Source organism: Takifugu rubripes, unplaced genomic scaffold, assembly GCF_901000725.2.
Source record: "Takifugu rubripes unplaced genomic scaffold, fTakRub1.2, whole genome shotgun sequence".
Taxonomy (NCBI): domain Eukaryota; kingdom Metazoa; phylum Chordata; class Actinopteri; order Tetraodontiformes; family Tetraodontidae; genus Takifugu; species Takifugu rubripes.
This window is the reverse complement of record NW_021821633.1, coordinates 351,944-367,256: the sequence shown is the minus strand read 5'-3', so window position 1 is coordinate 367,256 and position 15,313 is coordinate 351,944. Positions and strand designations below refer to the sequence as shown.

Here is a 15,313-nt window from a genome sequence, read left to right as displayed (position 1 = left end):
TCACACCACTTCACACCAGTCCACACCAGTTCACACCAGTTCACACCTGTTCACACCTGTTCACACCAGTTCACACCTGTTCACACCTGTTCACACCAGTTCACAGCTTTATAAAATCTTTATGATCTGGTCGATTTTCGGCAGACAGACAGGCAGACACACACACACACACACACACACACAGGTGTGGAGGCAGTTTTATAAGCAGGTTTAAATTAAAGGTCTCCAGAGGAGCTTTAGCCTTTGTGTGTTAGATGCACCTCAGTGTCTCTTCTGCCAAGAACCAGGAACCAGCTTCTGCTGCTGGACTCACAAGCTCAGAGGTTTGTTTGAAGGGTTGGAAAAGGTTGGAGAAGCTGGAGGGGTAGGAGAACATCAGTGCCTGAGGGTTCTGCTGCATCTGTTCCATTATTTTCTTCTGTGTTCTCTGCTTTCAGATGGATCCAAACCCGTACACACTGAAGTTGTGTTTCTCCACCTCATCTCACTTGTAGTGCTTTGATGAGATCTTCCTCAGGTCACCAGAGACACGTATGTAGGAGACAATCTGCCATTCGTGATGTCACATCTGGAGGTTTCTCATGTTTTGACCTTATTGTTTAAGCTACTGTAAATACTGTGCATCTGTAGTTAATGTGGATTCCAATGCTCTGATTTAGTCATTTGTGTGAGATGAAAAGACATCAAAGCATATCATTGATGATTATCAGGAAGCTGCTTGTTCCTGATGATCTTTTTCATCATTGTGTTGGTAATGAAAGTAGAGCAAAACGACAAGAAGGCAAAAGTACTTTACACAGCAAATAACTCATCCTAGCAGGAGCAGAGGGGAATATGATCACACGGGTTTCAAACCACGCATTAAACCACATTATTGCTGACACAAAGTTAATAAAATGGTTTCAGACTACGTTCTAACATTGGAATCATGTGACCTGACACCAGATCAGGACGAGTGCTCCATGATTTATGCTAAAGACTCGTTATTGAAGGACGTGGACATTTTTGCAGGCCTGGGCTGAGGCTGGAACCGAGACTAGAAGAACGGTCACAGGGCCAGTAAAGGTGCCCCACAGATGGTGCAGGCTCTGGGGTCGGGTCAGCAGAAGGTCCTGTAGGAGTACAGGAGAACCACCAATGCTCACAAATATCCTGAGGATCATCTGACTCAGTCTGCAGAGACCCAGGACCTGGAGGAGGTTTATTTTCTGGCTACGACCCCAAACAGTTAAAAGAAATGGTTCTCTCTCACACACACGCACACACACACACGCGCACACACACACACACACACACGCGCGCACGCACACACACACAGACACACACACGCACACACACACACACACACACACACACCCCTGACCTGAAGGGGCTGAATATTTATGCCAACACTTATTCTAATTTCAGTCTTTTTTCATTAATTAACGTGCTTTTTCCCAAATCTAAATCCAAATTGTATCAACCATTGTGAATAAAAGTAACAAACAGGGGAAACATTATAATTACTTATGGTGACCATGGTGGCTATTACTGGCTAATAACCTATGACTGGTTTATAACTATAGACTATAACTGGTTTATAACTGTAGACTATGACTGGTTTATAACTGTAGACTATAACTGGTTTATAACTGTAGACTATGACTGGTTTATAACTGTAGACTATAACTGGTTTATAACTGTAGACTATAACTGGTTTATAACTGTAGACTATGACTGGTTTATAACTGTAGACTATGACTGGTTTATAACTGTAGGCTATGACTGGTTTATAACTGTAGGCTATGACTGGTTTATAACTGTAGACTATGACTGGTTTATAACTGTAGGCTATGACTGGTTTATAACTGTAGACTATAACTGGTTTATAACTGTAGGCTATGACTGGTTTATAACTCTAGACTATGACTGGTTTTTAACTGTAGGCTATGACTGGTTTATAACTGTAGACTATGACTGGTTTATAACTATAGACTATAACTGGTTTATAACTGTAGACTATAACTGGTTTATAACTGTAGACTATGACTGGTTTATAACTGTAGGCTATGACTGGTTTATAACTGTAGGCTATGACTGGTTTATAACTGTAGACTATGACTGGTTTATAACTGTAGGCTATGACTGGTTTATAACTGTAGACTATGACTGGTTTATAACTGTAGGCTATGACTGGTTTATAACTGTAGGCTATGACTGGTTTATAACTGTAGACTATAACTGGTTTATAACTGTAGGCTATGACTGGTTTATAACTCTAGACTATGACTGGTTTTTAACTGTAGGCTATGACTGGTTTATAACTGTAGGCTATGACTGGTTTATAACTGTAGACTATAACTGGTTTATAACTGTAGACTATGACTGGTTTATAACTGTAGGCTATGACTGGTTTATAACTGTAGGCTATGACTGGTTTATAACTGTAGACTATGACTGGTTTATAACTGTAGGCTATGACTGGTTTATAACTGTAGCCTATGACTGGTTTATAACTGTAGACTATGACTGGTTTATAACTGTAGACTATAACTGGTTTATAACTCTAGACTACGACTGGTTTATAACTGTAGGCTATGACTGGTTTATAACTGTAGGCTATAACTGGTTTATAACTGTAGACTATAACTGGTTTATAACTGTAGGCTATGACTGGTTTATAACTGTAGACTATAACTGGTTTATAACTGTAGGCTATGACTGTAGACTATAACTGGTTTATAACTGTAGGCTATGACTGTAGACTATAACTGGTTTATAACTGTAAGCTATGACTGGTTTATAACTGTAGGCTATGACTGTAGACTATAACTGGTTTATAACTGTAAGCTATGACTGGTTTATAACTGTAGGCTATGACTGTAGACTATAACTGGTTTATAACTGTAAGCTATGACTGGTTTATAACTGTAGGCTATAACTGGTTTATAACTGTAGGCTATAACTGGTTTATAACTGTAGACTATAACTGGTTTATAACTGTAGGCTATGACTGGTTTATAACTGTAGACTATAACTGGTTTATAACTGTAGGCTATGACTGGTTTATAACTGTAGGCTATGACTGGTTTATAACTGTAGACTATGACTGGTTTATAACTGTAGACTATAACTGGTTTATAACTGTAGGCTATGACTGGTTTATAACTGTAGGCTATGACTGGTTTATAACTGTAGACTATAACTGGTTTATACCTGTAGGCTATGACTTGTTTATAACTGTAGGCTATGACTGGTTTATAACTGTAGGCTATGACTGGTTTATAACTGTAGACTATAACTGGTTTATACCTGTAGGCTATGACTGGTTTATACCTGTAGGCTATGACTGGTTTATAACTGTAGGCTATGACTGGTTTATAACTGTAGACTATGACTGGTTTATAACTGTAGACTATAACTGGTTTATAACTGTAGGCTATGACTGGTTTATAACTGTAGGCTATGACTGGTTTATAACTGTAGGCTATAACTGGTTTATAACTGTAGGCTATGACTGGTTTATAACTGTAGACTATAACTGGTTTATAACCGGCGGCTATGACAGTTATAAACTAGTCATAACCTACTGTGTTGGTTTTGATGAGATTTAATTGCCCTAGTTTACCACCAGACCCAAATATGTGGCATTAATTTACCAAAGATGTTTTCTCAAGCACATAAAAGTGAAAACTGACAGAAAGGAGAACTTTAAAAGAGTCGTTCAGGTTATGTTTTGGGTTTCTCACCACACCCCGCCTTCTGCTGGCTGCCTGCGGTCACTTCCTGTCATTGGTCAATCCTGTTGTATTTAAATGAAACGGAATCTCTTTATAAAATGGGAATTTTCAGGTGATGATGTGATATTAGAACTGTGGCTCTGTTTGCAGTAGCCTGTTAATCGTGATACTCATTATAATCGGTGTTTATTGGGCGTCTAGTAAAAGTGATCTGACCGTCTCACTAGAAGTGTGTCTGTCTCCAACAAGCCTGAAGCCCTTTGCTTTGTGTTGGCACTAGTGTTTGCTTAATGCTTGTAAGGCCTCTTATTGGTCTCTTTGCAGAGCCTCAATGTTGCCTTCAGGAGCAGTCCAGCCTTCTGGTGTATGCAGGTCTAAATGGGGGGGGTCTTGGTAGGATCAAGGGGACTAATGATATATTTATGCTAAGTTTCGTAGCTTGGATTTTCCCTGAAAGCTCCCTTTTGCTTTAATGTTTTACAGCATAAATGCTGTCAGGAAGGATTGGTTTGTTGGTGATATTGGTCTCCAGAGCTACAGCTGGTTCTGAAAGAGACAGGAGCCATAATTTAATTATGTCATACTTAACAAAATAACTTATGCATCACTACTTTATATAGTGTAAAATATACATAATGGTTTTGAGCGCCACATTATAAAATGATGTTTGCTTCACATATTTAACAGAAATACATGTTTGGCTAATATATTTTAGAAATGAATGGATTTTAAAGCTTTTGTGCATATGTGGGATATATGTATCTGCACATAAGAGCATCGGGGACTCGTGAAGCACAGTGACAGAAGCTTTTCCCTTCTTACTCCTGGATTATGAAAAGGCTTTAAAATGTCCTCGTTAATAAAAGGTGGTGAAATACTGCTGATTTAGATGGTGAATCTCACTATGTTTTGAAGGTTTATTCAATTTTTGTGTCTGGAATGTTGAAAAATGAGGAATCAAGTTCTGCTGTTTTTATTTCTGCTCTCACAAACACTTTAATGACAGATCTAGAAATGTTCCTGTAACAGGCGACACATACATACAAATCTACTGAAATTATTTAAATGTTGAAATGCAATAAAAGCATCATCTCTGCTCAGAACGGTCTGACCATTCTTGCCCTTTGAGCTGTTTTTAATGGAGGAAATCCTATCAAAAGAAGGCATGAAAAGTATTTTTTGATCTTTGATCCTAAAGGTTTATACTTGAAATCTCTGATAGAAGAAAGAGCATAATTGTTACTTGTGTGTTAAAACTATGAGGAAAAGGAGATGAGGTTCTACAAGTGACCCACAGAACCTTTAAAACTACAGCTCATGGAGGCTGAGGAGCCCACGTTCCTCCAGGAGAATCTTCTCAGGATCAGAGGCCTCCTGGTGGCTTCTGCTCCAAGACAGAAGACAAGAGGAGAGAAAAGGGCAACATCCCATTCCAATCATAGGAACCTTCTAAAAGGTTCAGAGGTAACTGAAATAAATCTCAGATATGACAAAAGCACAGGAGGCCCCACAAGGCCAAGAGGGCAGACCGCCCGACCTGAGGGCCACCACATACCAAGACCAAAGGACTCAGACCACGGCCCCCAGGAGCCATGTGCTTCTGTTGCCTCTCTCTGTATCATCTACAGGTATCCCCGACCTCATAGACACTTCACTTTATTCCCTAATAACTCAAGCTCCATCTGTCTTAGGTACATTCTCATGCACTCCTCTGAATCCTCATCATTATGAATATATCTGTCACGGTTCAACAGTTATCCACCGCTTGTCACCTGATGTCTTTGTTCTTTTGAGATTTAAAAAACCTCTGTCCTTAACAAATGTAAGTTTACCAGAGTGGAACCTGTTTTGGGAACGTTCTGGAACTGTGTTTTTATCCATCACTTCTGCTAAAAAACGACTGCTCAGTCTTTTATTTTGATTGAAATTTTCCTGACATTCCCTGGTTCTTTGGTTTATTTCTTATTGTTATTTCTTTCCCTCGTTTCCACGACAAAGTTGTTACCAGAAATATAAAAGCGTTTCCTTTCAATGGAAAACTCAGGCGCGTTCACGACTGAAAGCGCTGTAGCGAGCATGCCGGGCCAGTAGGTGGCGATATTCCATGTTCAGTATTAGTTGTAGCAGTAGTGGTATCTAGTATCAATTAATCTTTATTTATATGGCACCTGTTTATATAGACCGTGTCCTTTTATTAAAAAGAGAGTATTGACACAGTAAGTCAACATTTTCTTGCAGCAGCGACAACAAACGTAGCATTTAGCGGCACATGTTGCTCGGTAGCTGTCGTTGTTGATCCTCGGGCGGGCGCTACCTCGCCTAAGCGTAATGCGCATGCGCCACGCGTCACCGTTTTCATTCAAACCGGCGCTTCCTGTTTGTACGGGGGCGAAAAGAGAAACATTTCAAAAACGCTTCACTCTGAGGCCCAGTTTCCAAAGCGTGAGGGTTCCGAAACGCAAACAAACCCGTCGGCTCCCGTGGGTTAACCGGGCCATTAAATAAAGTTGGGTTCAACCTAACTACGGGCGGAGGGGGAGGGGCATCCCGGGACGTGTTCCGGTTCAACCTCTCCCGCTCAGGCCAAGATGCGGCCCTGTGATTGGTTGATTTAAACGTGTTTTACCGGAGCTCATTGGGTGATTTTAAACGGTTGCTGTGCTGCGCTTGATTCAAAAGAAGTTGTAGCTTTTAGCGGCTGCTTGTGCTCTGGAGACACGGGATCCGAAGCGAAGCCTATTCAGGTAACAGTCCTACTTCTTTATGGTTCATGGAGCTCGTTGGTCTAAAACCTCCTGGTCATCGCAGTCGTGGATGTTGTGCTTAAGCTGTCGTTAACGAGCCCAACACCGACTGAGCTAAAACTCTGGGTTAGTGTCGAGGGCCAACAGGGGGTGACACTTGCGTCCCCCTGGATGTTGGATATCGGAATTATGGAGCCTCGGAACCAGGCTCAGGCGCTTTAGAAGAAGCGTCCACATTGCTCAGTGTTGCTGATGAACAGTTGCATTAACGTTTCTTTACATTAAGTCATTTGGGTCCAAATGCTATAACACATTTAACGCTCAAACCTCCTGTTGACGTCTTTTTAAAGGGCCACTATTTAGCAGCATATTAAACTCAACAATGTAAACTCCTCATTTGCATTCTTCCCCGCAGAAAATCATGGAGGACTACCTGAAAATAGAGAAATCGGTGAAGGTTGGTCTTAAAGTTTCAGATGTGCAGCTCGAGGTTGATCGAACATAAAATGTTCATTTCCAGGTGACGGACTGTAGGTTTCTTGCAGGTACCTATGGGGTGGTTTACAAGGGCAGGCACAAGACCACGGGCCAGGTGGTGGCCATGAAGAAGATCCGTCTGGAGAGTGAAGAAGAGGGGGTTCCGAGCACCGCCGTCAGAGAGGTGTCCCTGCTGCAGGAGCTGAAGCATCCCAATGTTGTCCGGTAGGCCTCCGATTCCTGTCCCCGGATCTGTCACTGACACTTGTGAACGCTTCAGTCGGTGCGGCTGGTGGCATCACACGTCCTGGAGGTATTGAGGCAAGCGTGCAGGATTGGTTTGCTCCTCAAAAGTCTGAATAAAGCAGGATTTTGGAGGCACGTTGGCGTCGGTCCATCACGAATGGAACGGGCCGCCCAGTCTATGGGTCTGTTGGCGTGACGTAAACACCCAAATCGCCATCAGAGTATCCACGTTGGCGTGTGGACATGCTTGATCACACGAGTGGTGTCTTTAATCTGTAAATAAAAAGTATCAGAAGAGGGATGTGATGTAGCTGCAGCGTTCACCTGCAGTGAGGCCTGTTTGAGCTGAACCCCACAACCTTCTGACATGCTCCAAACATGGCTGATCCCTCTTGGAATGCATTTCTGATGGCCTGTAAATGCTTCTGGTGCCACTATTACACTGCTGGTCTCATTGCTCGCGCTGTTCGGGTTTCTCTGCTCGGCTAAATGGGCCCGGTGTGTTCATGTGTGGATCCTAGGCTCCTGGATGTTCTGATGCAAGAGTCTCGGCTTTACCTCATCTTTGAGTTCCTGTCCATGGACCTGAAGAAGTACCTGGACTCCATCCCGCCGGGCCAGTACATGGACCCTATGCTGGTGAAGGTGAGTCTCTGATGGGCTTTTGTGTTAAACTTCTATTGACGTAATGGTGCGCACAGCTTTCAGGACACGCTATCTCTGTCTGCACGTTGACGCGTCTGTTGCTGTGCCTCCAGAGTTACCTGTACCAGATCCTGGAGGGCATTTACTTCTGTCACTGCCGCCGAGTCCTCCACCGAGACCTGAAGCCACAAAACCTCCTGATTGACAACAAAGGAGTCATCAAATTGGCAGATTTCGGCCTGGCGCGGGCCTTTGGCGTTCCTGTCCGAGTCTACACTCATGAGGTCAGGGTGGATTTAGCACGGTGACTGGTCACATCTGAGCCTCCCCGTCCCACCAACACACCTTTCTGTTGCCCAGGTGGTGACGCTGTGGTACCGCGCTCCCGAGGTTCTCCTGGGTTCACCCCGATACTCCACCCCCGTGGATGTCTGGAGCACAGGGACCATCTTTGCTGAACTGGCCACCAAGAAGCCTCTGTTTCATGGAGACTCGGAGATAGATCAGCTCTTCAGGATTTTCAGGTAAAGGTCGTGGGCGGGGCCTCGGCGTCACCTGCTGTGTAAATAACGCTATGTGGATGTGTGAAGTGACGTGAATGTGGCTTGTTCCATAATTTGGAGACGTGTGCGTTTAAAACTAATAGGAAAATTCTTGCATAAATATTTGCAGGGTGCAAGCTTAAAATATCGGAGCGATGCAGGTGTGAGTAGGTTGGTTTGGGACAGGTTTACCTGCCAGTGACGGAGCTCTGCAAATCATTGTTTCTCTCCAATCATGTGGGCTCAGCTCACCCTGACCCAGCTTGTCCACGAGGAGAGCGTCTTCCAGAACCTCTTTCTTTGTGGTTTCCTCAGATGCTCTGTAGGGTTGTGCTTTTCTATGAGGCTAACTAGTCAGGAAGGCTCGAGGCCCCGTCTGGACAACGGTGTCTCCCGGGTCCCTGAGCAGACGGCAGCAGGAAGACCCAAACACTGTAGTGCACACGTCGGGCCAGAAGGTGGCGGTAACGAGCCAGACACGCTTGTGCTGTCCTCAGAGCTGTCAGGAAGTGCGTGATAACACGTAAACATCTGCAGAACAACGGTGATTTAAGTGGCGAGCGACAAAGTTTTACAGTGGACCGACGATGAGGGGGAGTGGCCTCTATGAGCACGATGCTAAAGACTAGCTGAGGATGTGCATTAGAGGCTAATGTGGCTATGGTTCTTCTTCATTTGGTCTACGAGGGCTGCGCCCCCTCGGTGGCCTGTGTGTGTGTGTGTGTGTGTGTGTGTGTGTGTGTGTGTGTGTGTGTGTGTGTGTGTGTGTGTGTGTGTGTGTGTGTGTGTGTGTGTGTGTGTGTGTGTGTGTGTGTGTCCCTTTTGCTTGCTGATGTTGAGGACTGTACTTTTAGGACTCTGGGAACCCCCAACAATGACGTGTGGCCTGATGTTGAAAGCTTACCTGACTACAAAAATACCTTCCCCAAGTGGAAGAGCGGGAACTTGTCCGTGAAGAACCTGGAGAAGAACGGCCTGGACCTTCTAGCGGTAAGGATTCAGACAAGAGCTTTGTTTTATATTGTAGTACTTTAAGAACATTACACGGGGAAGTTATTACGGGTGTTATTACGGTCACACGTGATGCTGGATGTGTAGCCAGGTTCCAGCAGATGTCAGGGTGCTTCAGCCTTCACGTTTGACTAATCGGCTTCTCCGTCCGTCTCTGGTAGAAAATGCTGACCTACAACCCCCCTAAGCGGATCTCTGCTCGCCAAGCCATGACGCATCCCTACTTTGATGACTTGGATAAATCCACCCTCCCGTCTGCCATCATCAACAACATTTAAACCTGTATATAGAAACTATAACTCATCGTTCTGTAAATATGTGTGTGTCTCAATCTTGACTGAAACTTTGTTTCAAGTGTCTTCAATAAAAATAAAAAACTATTATGTCACCATATTTTTCATAAGTGAACATTGAGGTTCTAACCAGAACCCCGTAAAGGCTGAAACCATTTCCCTTTGTTTACACCATTGCTAGGTTTGGTGTTTTTAACAATGCTAAACTGGTAAACTACCACATCTTCCTGCTCAACACAAAGTGGGACACAAATCACAACTTTATGCTTTAAGCCATAGGTGTCAAACTCTGGCCCGTGGGCCAAATTTGGCCCGCAATGTAACTATAGGAGCCAGATGAGGTGGCTTGGGCATCTAGTTAGGATGCCCCCTGGGCGCCTCCCTGGTGAGGTGTTCAGGGTTTCTCTGGTGGGAAGACCCAGGACACGTTGGAGAGACTATGTCCGTGCAGCCATACCAATCGACTATTAGAGCTGACCCGCCGGTATTATTAAAGCGCATGTGCTAATACTCCAAATCCCAGAATGCTCTGCTGGTGCTTTGGTGTGAAAATCCACACTCCACATCAGTTGGTGGTGGTAACGCACCAGTATGTGGCTTGCTGACCACCAAGAGAGAGGAAGTAGTCATAGCGCCCTTATATGCTAATGCTAATTCTGGCACTACCCCTCTGAAAAATGATTAAAGTAAAGGCAGAAAATAGGACCTTTCTGAACAGGTAGGAGGCAGAATATCTGTTTAGATGTGTAAAAGATGGACCTGTCTGTCCATATCAAAAGGTTCTGTGTTGTAGCTGGAGGAAGATTTTTTTCAATAAATATCAATGTTGGTCTGTGACTTTGGCCCAGTTTTGAATTTTGGAACGCTGGGTATTTGAGTTTGACACCTCTGCTTTAAGCCATCAGCTCCATTTATAGACATTGTATCACCGCGCTTGTCCACCAGGGGGAGACTCAAGCCGTGACGGGGAGGGGAGGGGAAGGGAGGAGGGGAGAGGAGAGGAGAGGAGACGGAGAGGAGAGGAGAAGGAGAGGAGACGGAGAGGAGAGGAGAGGAGAGGAGGAGGAGAGGAGAGGAGAGGAGAGGAGAGGAGAGGACAGGAGAGGGAGAGGAGAGGAGAGGAGAGGAGAGGAGAGGAGGGGAGAGGAGAGGAGAGGAGAGGAAAGGAGAGGGGGAGAGGAGAGGAGAGGAGACCATGACCCAGCAGGGTGCCAGCATCCTGGTGATCAGGTGATCCTGTTACAGGACCCCGGCAGCCTCGGCCTCTAGCAGCAGAACCAAGATATTAACCTAATAATTAGACGACCCCCTAAGTGTGATAATTATGTCCAGGATAATAACTACAGAATTCCTGACTATCAGCTTCTCAAAGAGGAGGGTTTTGAAGCCTGATCTGATAGAGATGGAGTCAGCCCCCTGTACCTGGACAGGGAGCTGGTTCCACAGCAGTTTTTTCAGCATCAGTCAAGAAGTTGGAGAACTCAGACAGGGACTCTGGATGTGGACCAGCAAGGGGCCCACAGACAATCAAAACACAACTGTTCTCCAGTCCAGATGAGAAGAGTCAGACTTTCAAATGAGCTGTGGCCATGTTGGGTTTGGGGTTGTTCATCACTAAAATGTTACTGTCATTATTTGGTCACTAAACACTGGCCAAGAGTTGGACATTCACCATTGATTTAATGTAAAGAAAAGTTAAGTTCCTACTGAGCACAATTCATCAGTTTGATCAGGGGCAGCAGACTTCAGCAAGCAGCAACGTTTAGCTCCATAGAGTTAGGGGTTAAAGCTCGGGTTAGGTTTTAGGTTTTAGGGGTTAGGGTTAGGTTTTATGGGTTAGGGTTAGGTTTTATGGGTTAGGGCTAGGTTTTAGGGGTTAGGGTTAGGGCTAGGGTTAGGTTTTATGGGTTAGAGCTCGGGTTAGGGTTAGGTTTTATGGGTTAGGGTTAGGTTTTATGGGTTAGGGTTAGGTTTTAGGGGTTCGGGATACAGGTTAGGGCTAGGACTAGGTTTTAGGGGTTAGGGATACAGGTTAGGGTTAGGGCTAGGTTTTAGGGGTTAAGGATACAGGTTAGGGTTAGGGCTAGGTTTTAGGGGTTAGGGATACAGGTTAGGGTTAGGGGTAGGTTTTAGCAGTTAGGGTTAAGGCTAGGTTTTAGGGGTAGGGGTAGGTTTTTGGGGTTAGGGGTAGGGGTAGGTTTTAAGGGTTAGGGGAAGGTTTTAGGGTTTAGGGTTTAGGCTAGGTTTTAGGGGTTAGGGTTAGGATTAGGTTTTTGGGGCTAGGTTTTAGGGGTTAGGGTTAGGCCTAGATTCCAGGGGTTAGAATTAAGTTTTAGGGGTTAGGGTTAGGTTTTAGGGGTTAGATTTAGGGCTACATATAAAGGGTTAGGATTAGGATTAGGGGTTAGGATTACGTTTAGGGGTTAGGATTAGGTTTTAGGGGTTAGGATTAGGTTTAGGGGTTAGGATTAGGTTTAGGGGTTAGGGTTAGGTTTTAGGGGTTAGGTTTAGGGCTACATTTTAGGGGTTAGGGTTAGGTTTTAGGGGTAAGGATTAGGTTTTAGGGGTTAGGTTTAGGTTTAGGGGTTAGGATTAGGTTTTAGGGGTTAGGTTAGGTTTTAGGGGTTAGGATTCGGTTTTAGGGGTTAGATTAGGTTTTAGGGGTTAGGATTAGGTTTTAGGGGTTAGATTAGGTTTTAGGGGTTAGGGTTAGGGCTACATTTAAGGGGTTAGGATTAGGTTTTAGGGGTTAGGATTAGGTTTTAGGGGTTAGGATTAGGTTTTAGGGGTTAGGATTAGGTTTTAGGGGTTAGGTTTAGGGCTACATTTAAGGGGTTAGGATTAGGTTTTAGGGGTTAGGTTTAGGGCTACATTTAAGGGGTTAGGATTAGGTTTTAGGGGTTAGGATTAGGTTTTAGGGGTTAGGTTTAGGTTTTAGGGGTTAGGATTAGGTTTTAGGGGTTAGGTTTAGGTTTTAGGGGTTAGGATTAGGTTTTAGGGGTTAGGTTAGGTTTTAGGGGTTAGGATTAGGTTTTAGGGGTTAGGTTAGGTTTTAGGGGTTAGGATTCGGTTTTAGGGGTTAGATTAGGTTTTAGGGGTTAGGATTAGGTTTTAGGGGTTAGATTAGGTTTTAGGGGTTAGGGTTAGGGCTACATTTAAGGGGTTAGGATTAGGTTTTAGGGGTTAGGTTTAGGTTTTAGGGGTTAGGATTAGGTTTTAGGGTTAGGTTTAGGTTTTAGGGGTTAGGATTAGGTTTTAGGGGTTAGGTTAGGTTTAGGGGTTAGGATTAGGTTTTAGGGGTTAGGTTTAGGGCTACATTTAAGGGGTTAGGGTTAGGTTTTAGGGGTTAGATTAGTTTTTAGGGGTTAGGTTTAGGTTTTAGGGGTTAGGGTTAGGTTTTAGGGGTTAGGATTAGGTTTTAGGGGTTAGGGTTAGGTTTTAGGGGTTAGGTTTAGGGCTACATTTTAGGGGTTAGATTTAGGTTTTAGGGGTTAGTTTAGTTTTTAGGGGTTAGGATTAGGGTTAGGTTTAGGTTTTAGGGGTTAGGATTAGGTTTTAGGGGTTAGGTTTAGGTTTTAGGGGTTAGGATTTAGGGGTTAGGTTTAGACTGCTGACGTGTGCACGGCTCAGGCATAACTGCACAATTCTCAGTGCACAGAGAACACGAGGCTGCAGATCACCTGTCACCGCACAGGAGTAGTCTTTTTATTTTATTGCTTTGTCTGCATTTACTTGAGGGCGGTGATTGTAATTTACAATTAAAACTCAATCGAATAACTGTTGAGTCATGGTTGATAGCTGAGAGTCAGGGTCTCAGGGGCCGTTAGGGCGGCTCTGGTGTGGACTCTCTTTATTATTCAGTGCATATCTACTGTGGTCTGAGGTGTGTGTCAGCAGAATAGCCTCATATAATATACTCAACATAATGGATGTGTCAGACATCCCATAATGTATGGGAAGTTCACTCTTGTGCTTAGCTCAGAAAGAAAAGTCTGTGTGGTGAACAAGTCATCAGGCAGCTGTTGGAGCCTTGCACTTCACAAGGACCTTCCTTCCTTCGACGGTTTAGCCCAGCAACAAACAGAAAGCAGCCTTTCATCCGGAGAGACGCCAGAATCCACATTAGTCCCAGATGTGGGCACCAGGCCAAACAGGCCTCGAGCAGCAGCCACCACCTAAAGGACACGCTGCACATTCCACTGTGTTAATGGGTTAGGATATGATGTGTGCCATCAGCATCCTCTGGGACTCAATAGGATTGATTTAAACTGCATAATTTCATTTTAACTTTCTAAACGGAACTTTTCAAATCCGTCTCAGCAAATGCCAGTGGCCACAATCATCCGAAGCCTCTAGAACTGGGTAAAGAAGGGCGGTGGTAGCTCAGTTTGTTGGGGGGCGGGGCTGAGAAGGTTCCTGGTTCAAGCCCCGGTGTGGACAAAACACGGAAGGTACTCTGGTAGTGGGAGGAGGTGCCAGTACATCTTCAGAGCACTGCCTAGGTTCCCTTGAGCAAGGTACCAAACACACAAATGCTCATACAGGAGGGGGTCTGCCTTCACCCATTGTGGACCCTCCCCATGACCCCGAAAGGGAAAAAGAAATTAGGAAGAGGACGAGGTCCTGAACCACCCAAAGCCTTATGGCAGATACTCAAACAGTTGTCTTACGGTTGCTACGTAACTAAGTACAGTTAGTTTACAGTCAGTTGTTCTTCTTAAAAGGACACGACGGCGACACACGTGACCTTTAACCGTCCCAGAGACGTTTGTGTGGGGGGTAGAAGAGAATCCCAACATGTGCATGTATGGTCTGTGCCTCTGCTGGGAGGGTGTCTGTATATATAAGCTGCGAACGCTGCTGTAACACATCTGTCACAGTCAAACAAACAGCGTTTATGGTCGATGACGCTGAAGCCAGAGATAAAGCTAACGTCCACTGTTAGCGTTGCTTTCAGGGGCACCAGGACTCAGAGGCAAACGCGCGAGTGTTTATTCCAACCAGAACATTTTCCCACTAAGGCGCAACAGTCACAAGAACCGTTGGAGTGGTGATTTAAGGCCTGGAGGGACCTCCTGGTATGGTCATCCTTTCATTGTGTGCTCAGCCTCGGCGTTGCTGAGCGAAGGTCGACTACAGCAGCGTTCCAGTAACTCAGGCAGGTCATGATGCCGCTTTAACTCCAAGAATTCCTTCACCGACTCAAAGGGGGAACGCACATTCAGCTATCTAACAGCCCCCAAAGAGGAGCCACTTGTAGCTGAAGGACACGACGACTGACCCGGGGGGCCGGGATTGAACCAATGACATTCTGATGGCTTGAGTCAGAGCCACGCTGACGCCGGCGCCGACTCATCACCACCGCTTTCACTGCTGGTCTCTGTACAGTTGAACCCAACAACAACCGCTGGTTACCCTGTCAGACTATAGTGAACAGCTGCCCACAAACACGAGTGATAGTTTTCCTCCATCGTTCCATCTCTTATCCAAATGAAAGTTAATGTTCCTGTTATTGTGTTCCTCTGGAAGGCTGCATCATACAGTATTTATCTAACTGCTGCTAAGGGACTGTTGTGGCGACAGAGTCCTAATATGGGGTGTTGGTGTGGTGGTGTGTGGTGTGTGAAGGATGGTGG

General features: G+C 44.8%; 1 protein-coding gene across 1 annotated transcript; it reads left to right on the top strand.

Annotated features, from left to right (window-relative positions):
* Window positions 1-6,324: 6,324 nt before the first annotated feature.
* Window positions 6,325-9,777, top strand: LOC115248355 (cyclin-dependent kinase 1-like). Its single transcript, XM_029832014.1, has 8 exons — window positions 6,325-6,463; window positions 6,879-6,920; window positions 7,009-7,165; window positions 7,708-7,831; window positions 7,945-8,115; window positions 8,192-8,355; window positions 9,228-9,363; window positions 9,546-9,777. The coding sequence occupies exons 3-8, from the start codon at window positions 7,065-7,067 to the stop codon at window positions 9,660-9,662; spliced, it is 813 nt and encodes a 270-aa protein (XP_029687874.1). The 5' UTR covers window positions 6,325-6,463; window positions 6,879-6,920; window positions 7,009-7,064; the 3' UTR covers window positions 9,663-9,777.
* The last annotated feature ends 5,536 nt before the right edge of the window (window positions 9,778-15,313 follow it).

Bases quoted from the DNA above. Each gene is read 5' to 3' on its own strand.
- LOC115248355 (XM_029832014.1), top strand. From the start codon at position 7,065: ATGAAGAAGATCCGTCTGGAGAGTGAAGAAGAGGGGGTTCCGAGCACC. The intron at 7,832-7,944 runs GTGAGTCTCTGA...CTGTGCCTCCAG, and splicing joins TGGACCCTATGCTGGTGAAG to AGTTACCTGTACCAGATCCT. The intron at 8,116-8,191 runs GTCAGGGTGGAT...TCTGTTGCCCAG, and splicing joins TCCGAGTCTACACTCATGAG to GTGGTGACGCTGTGGTACCG.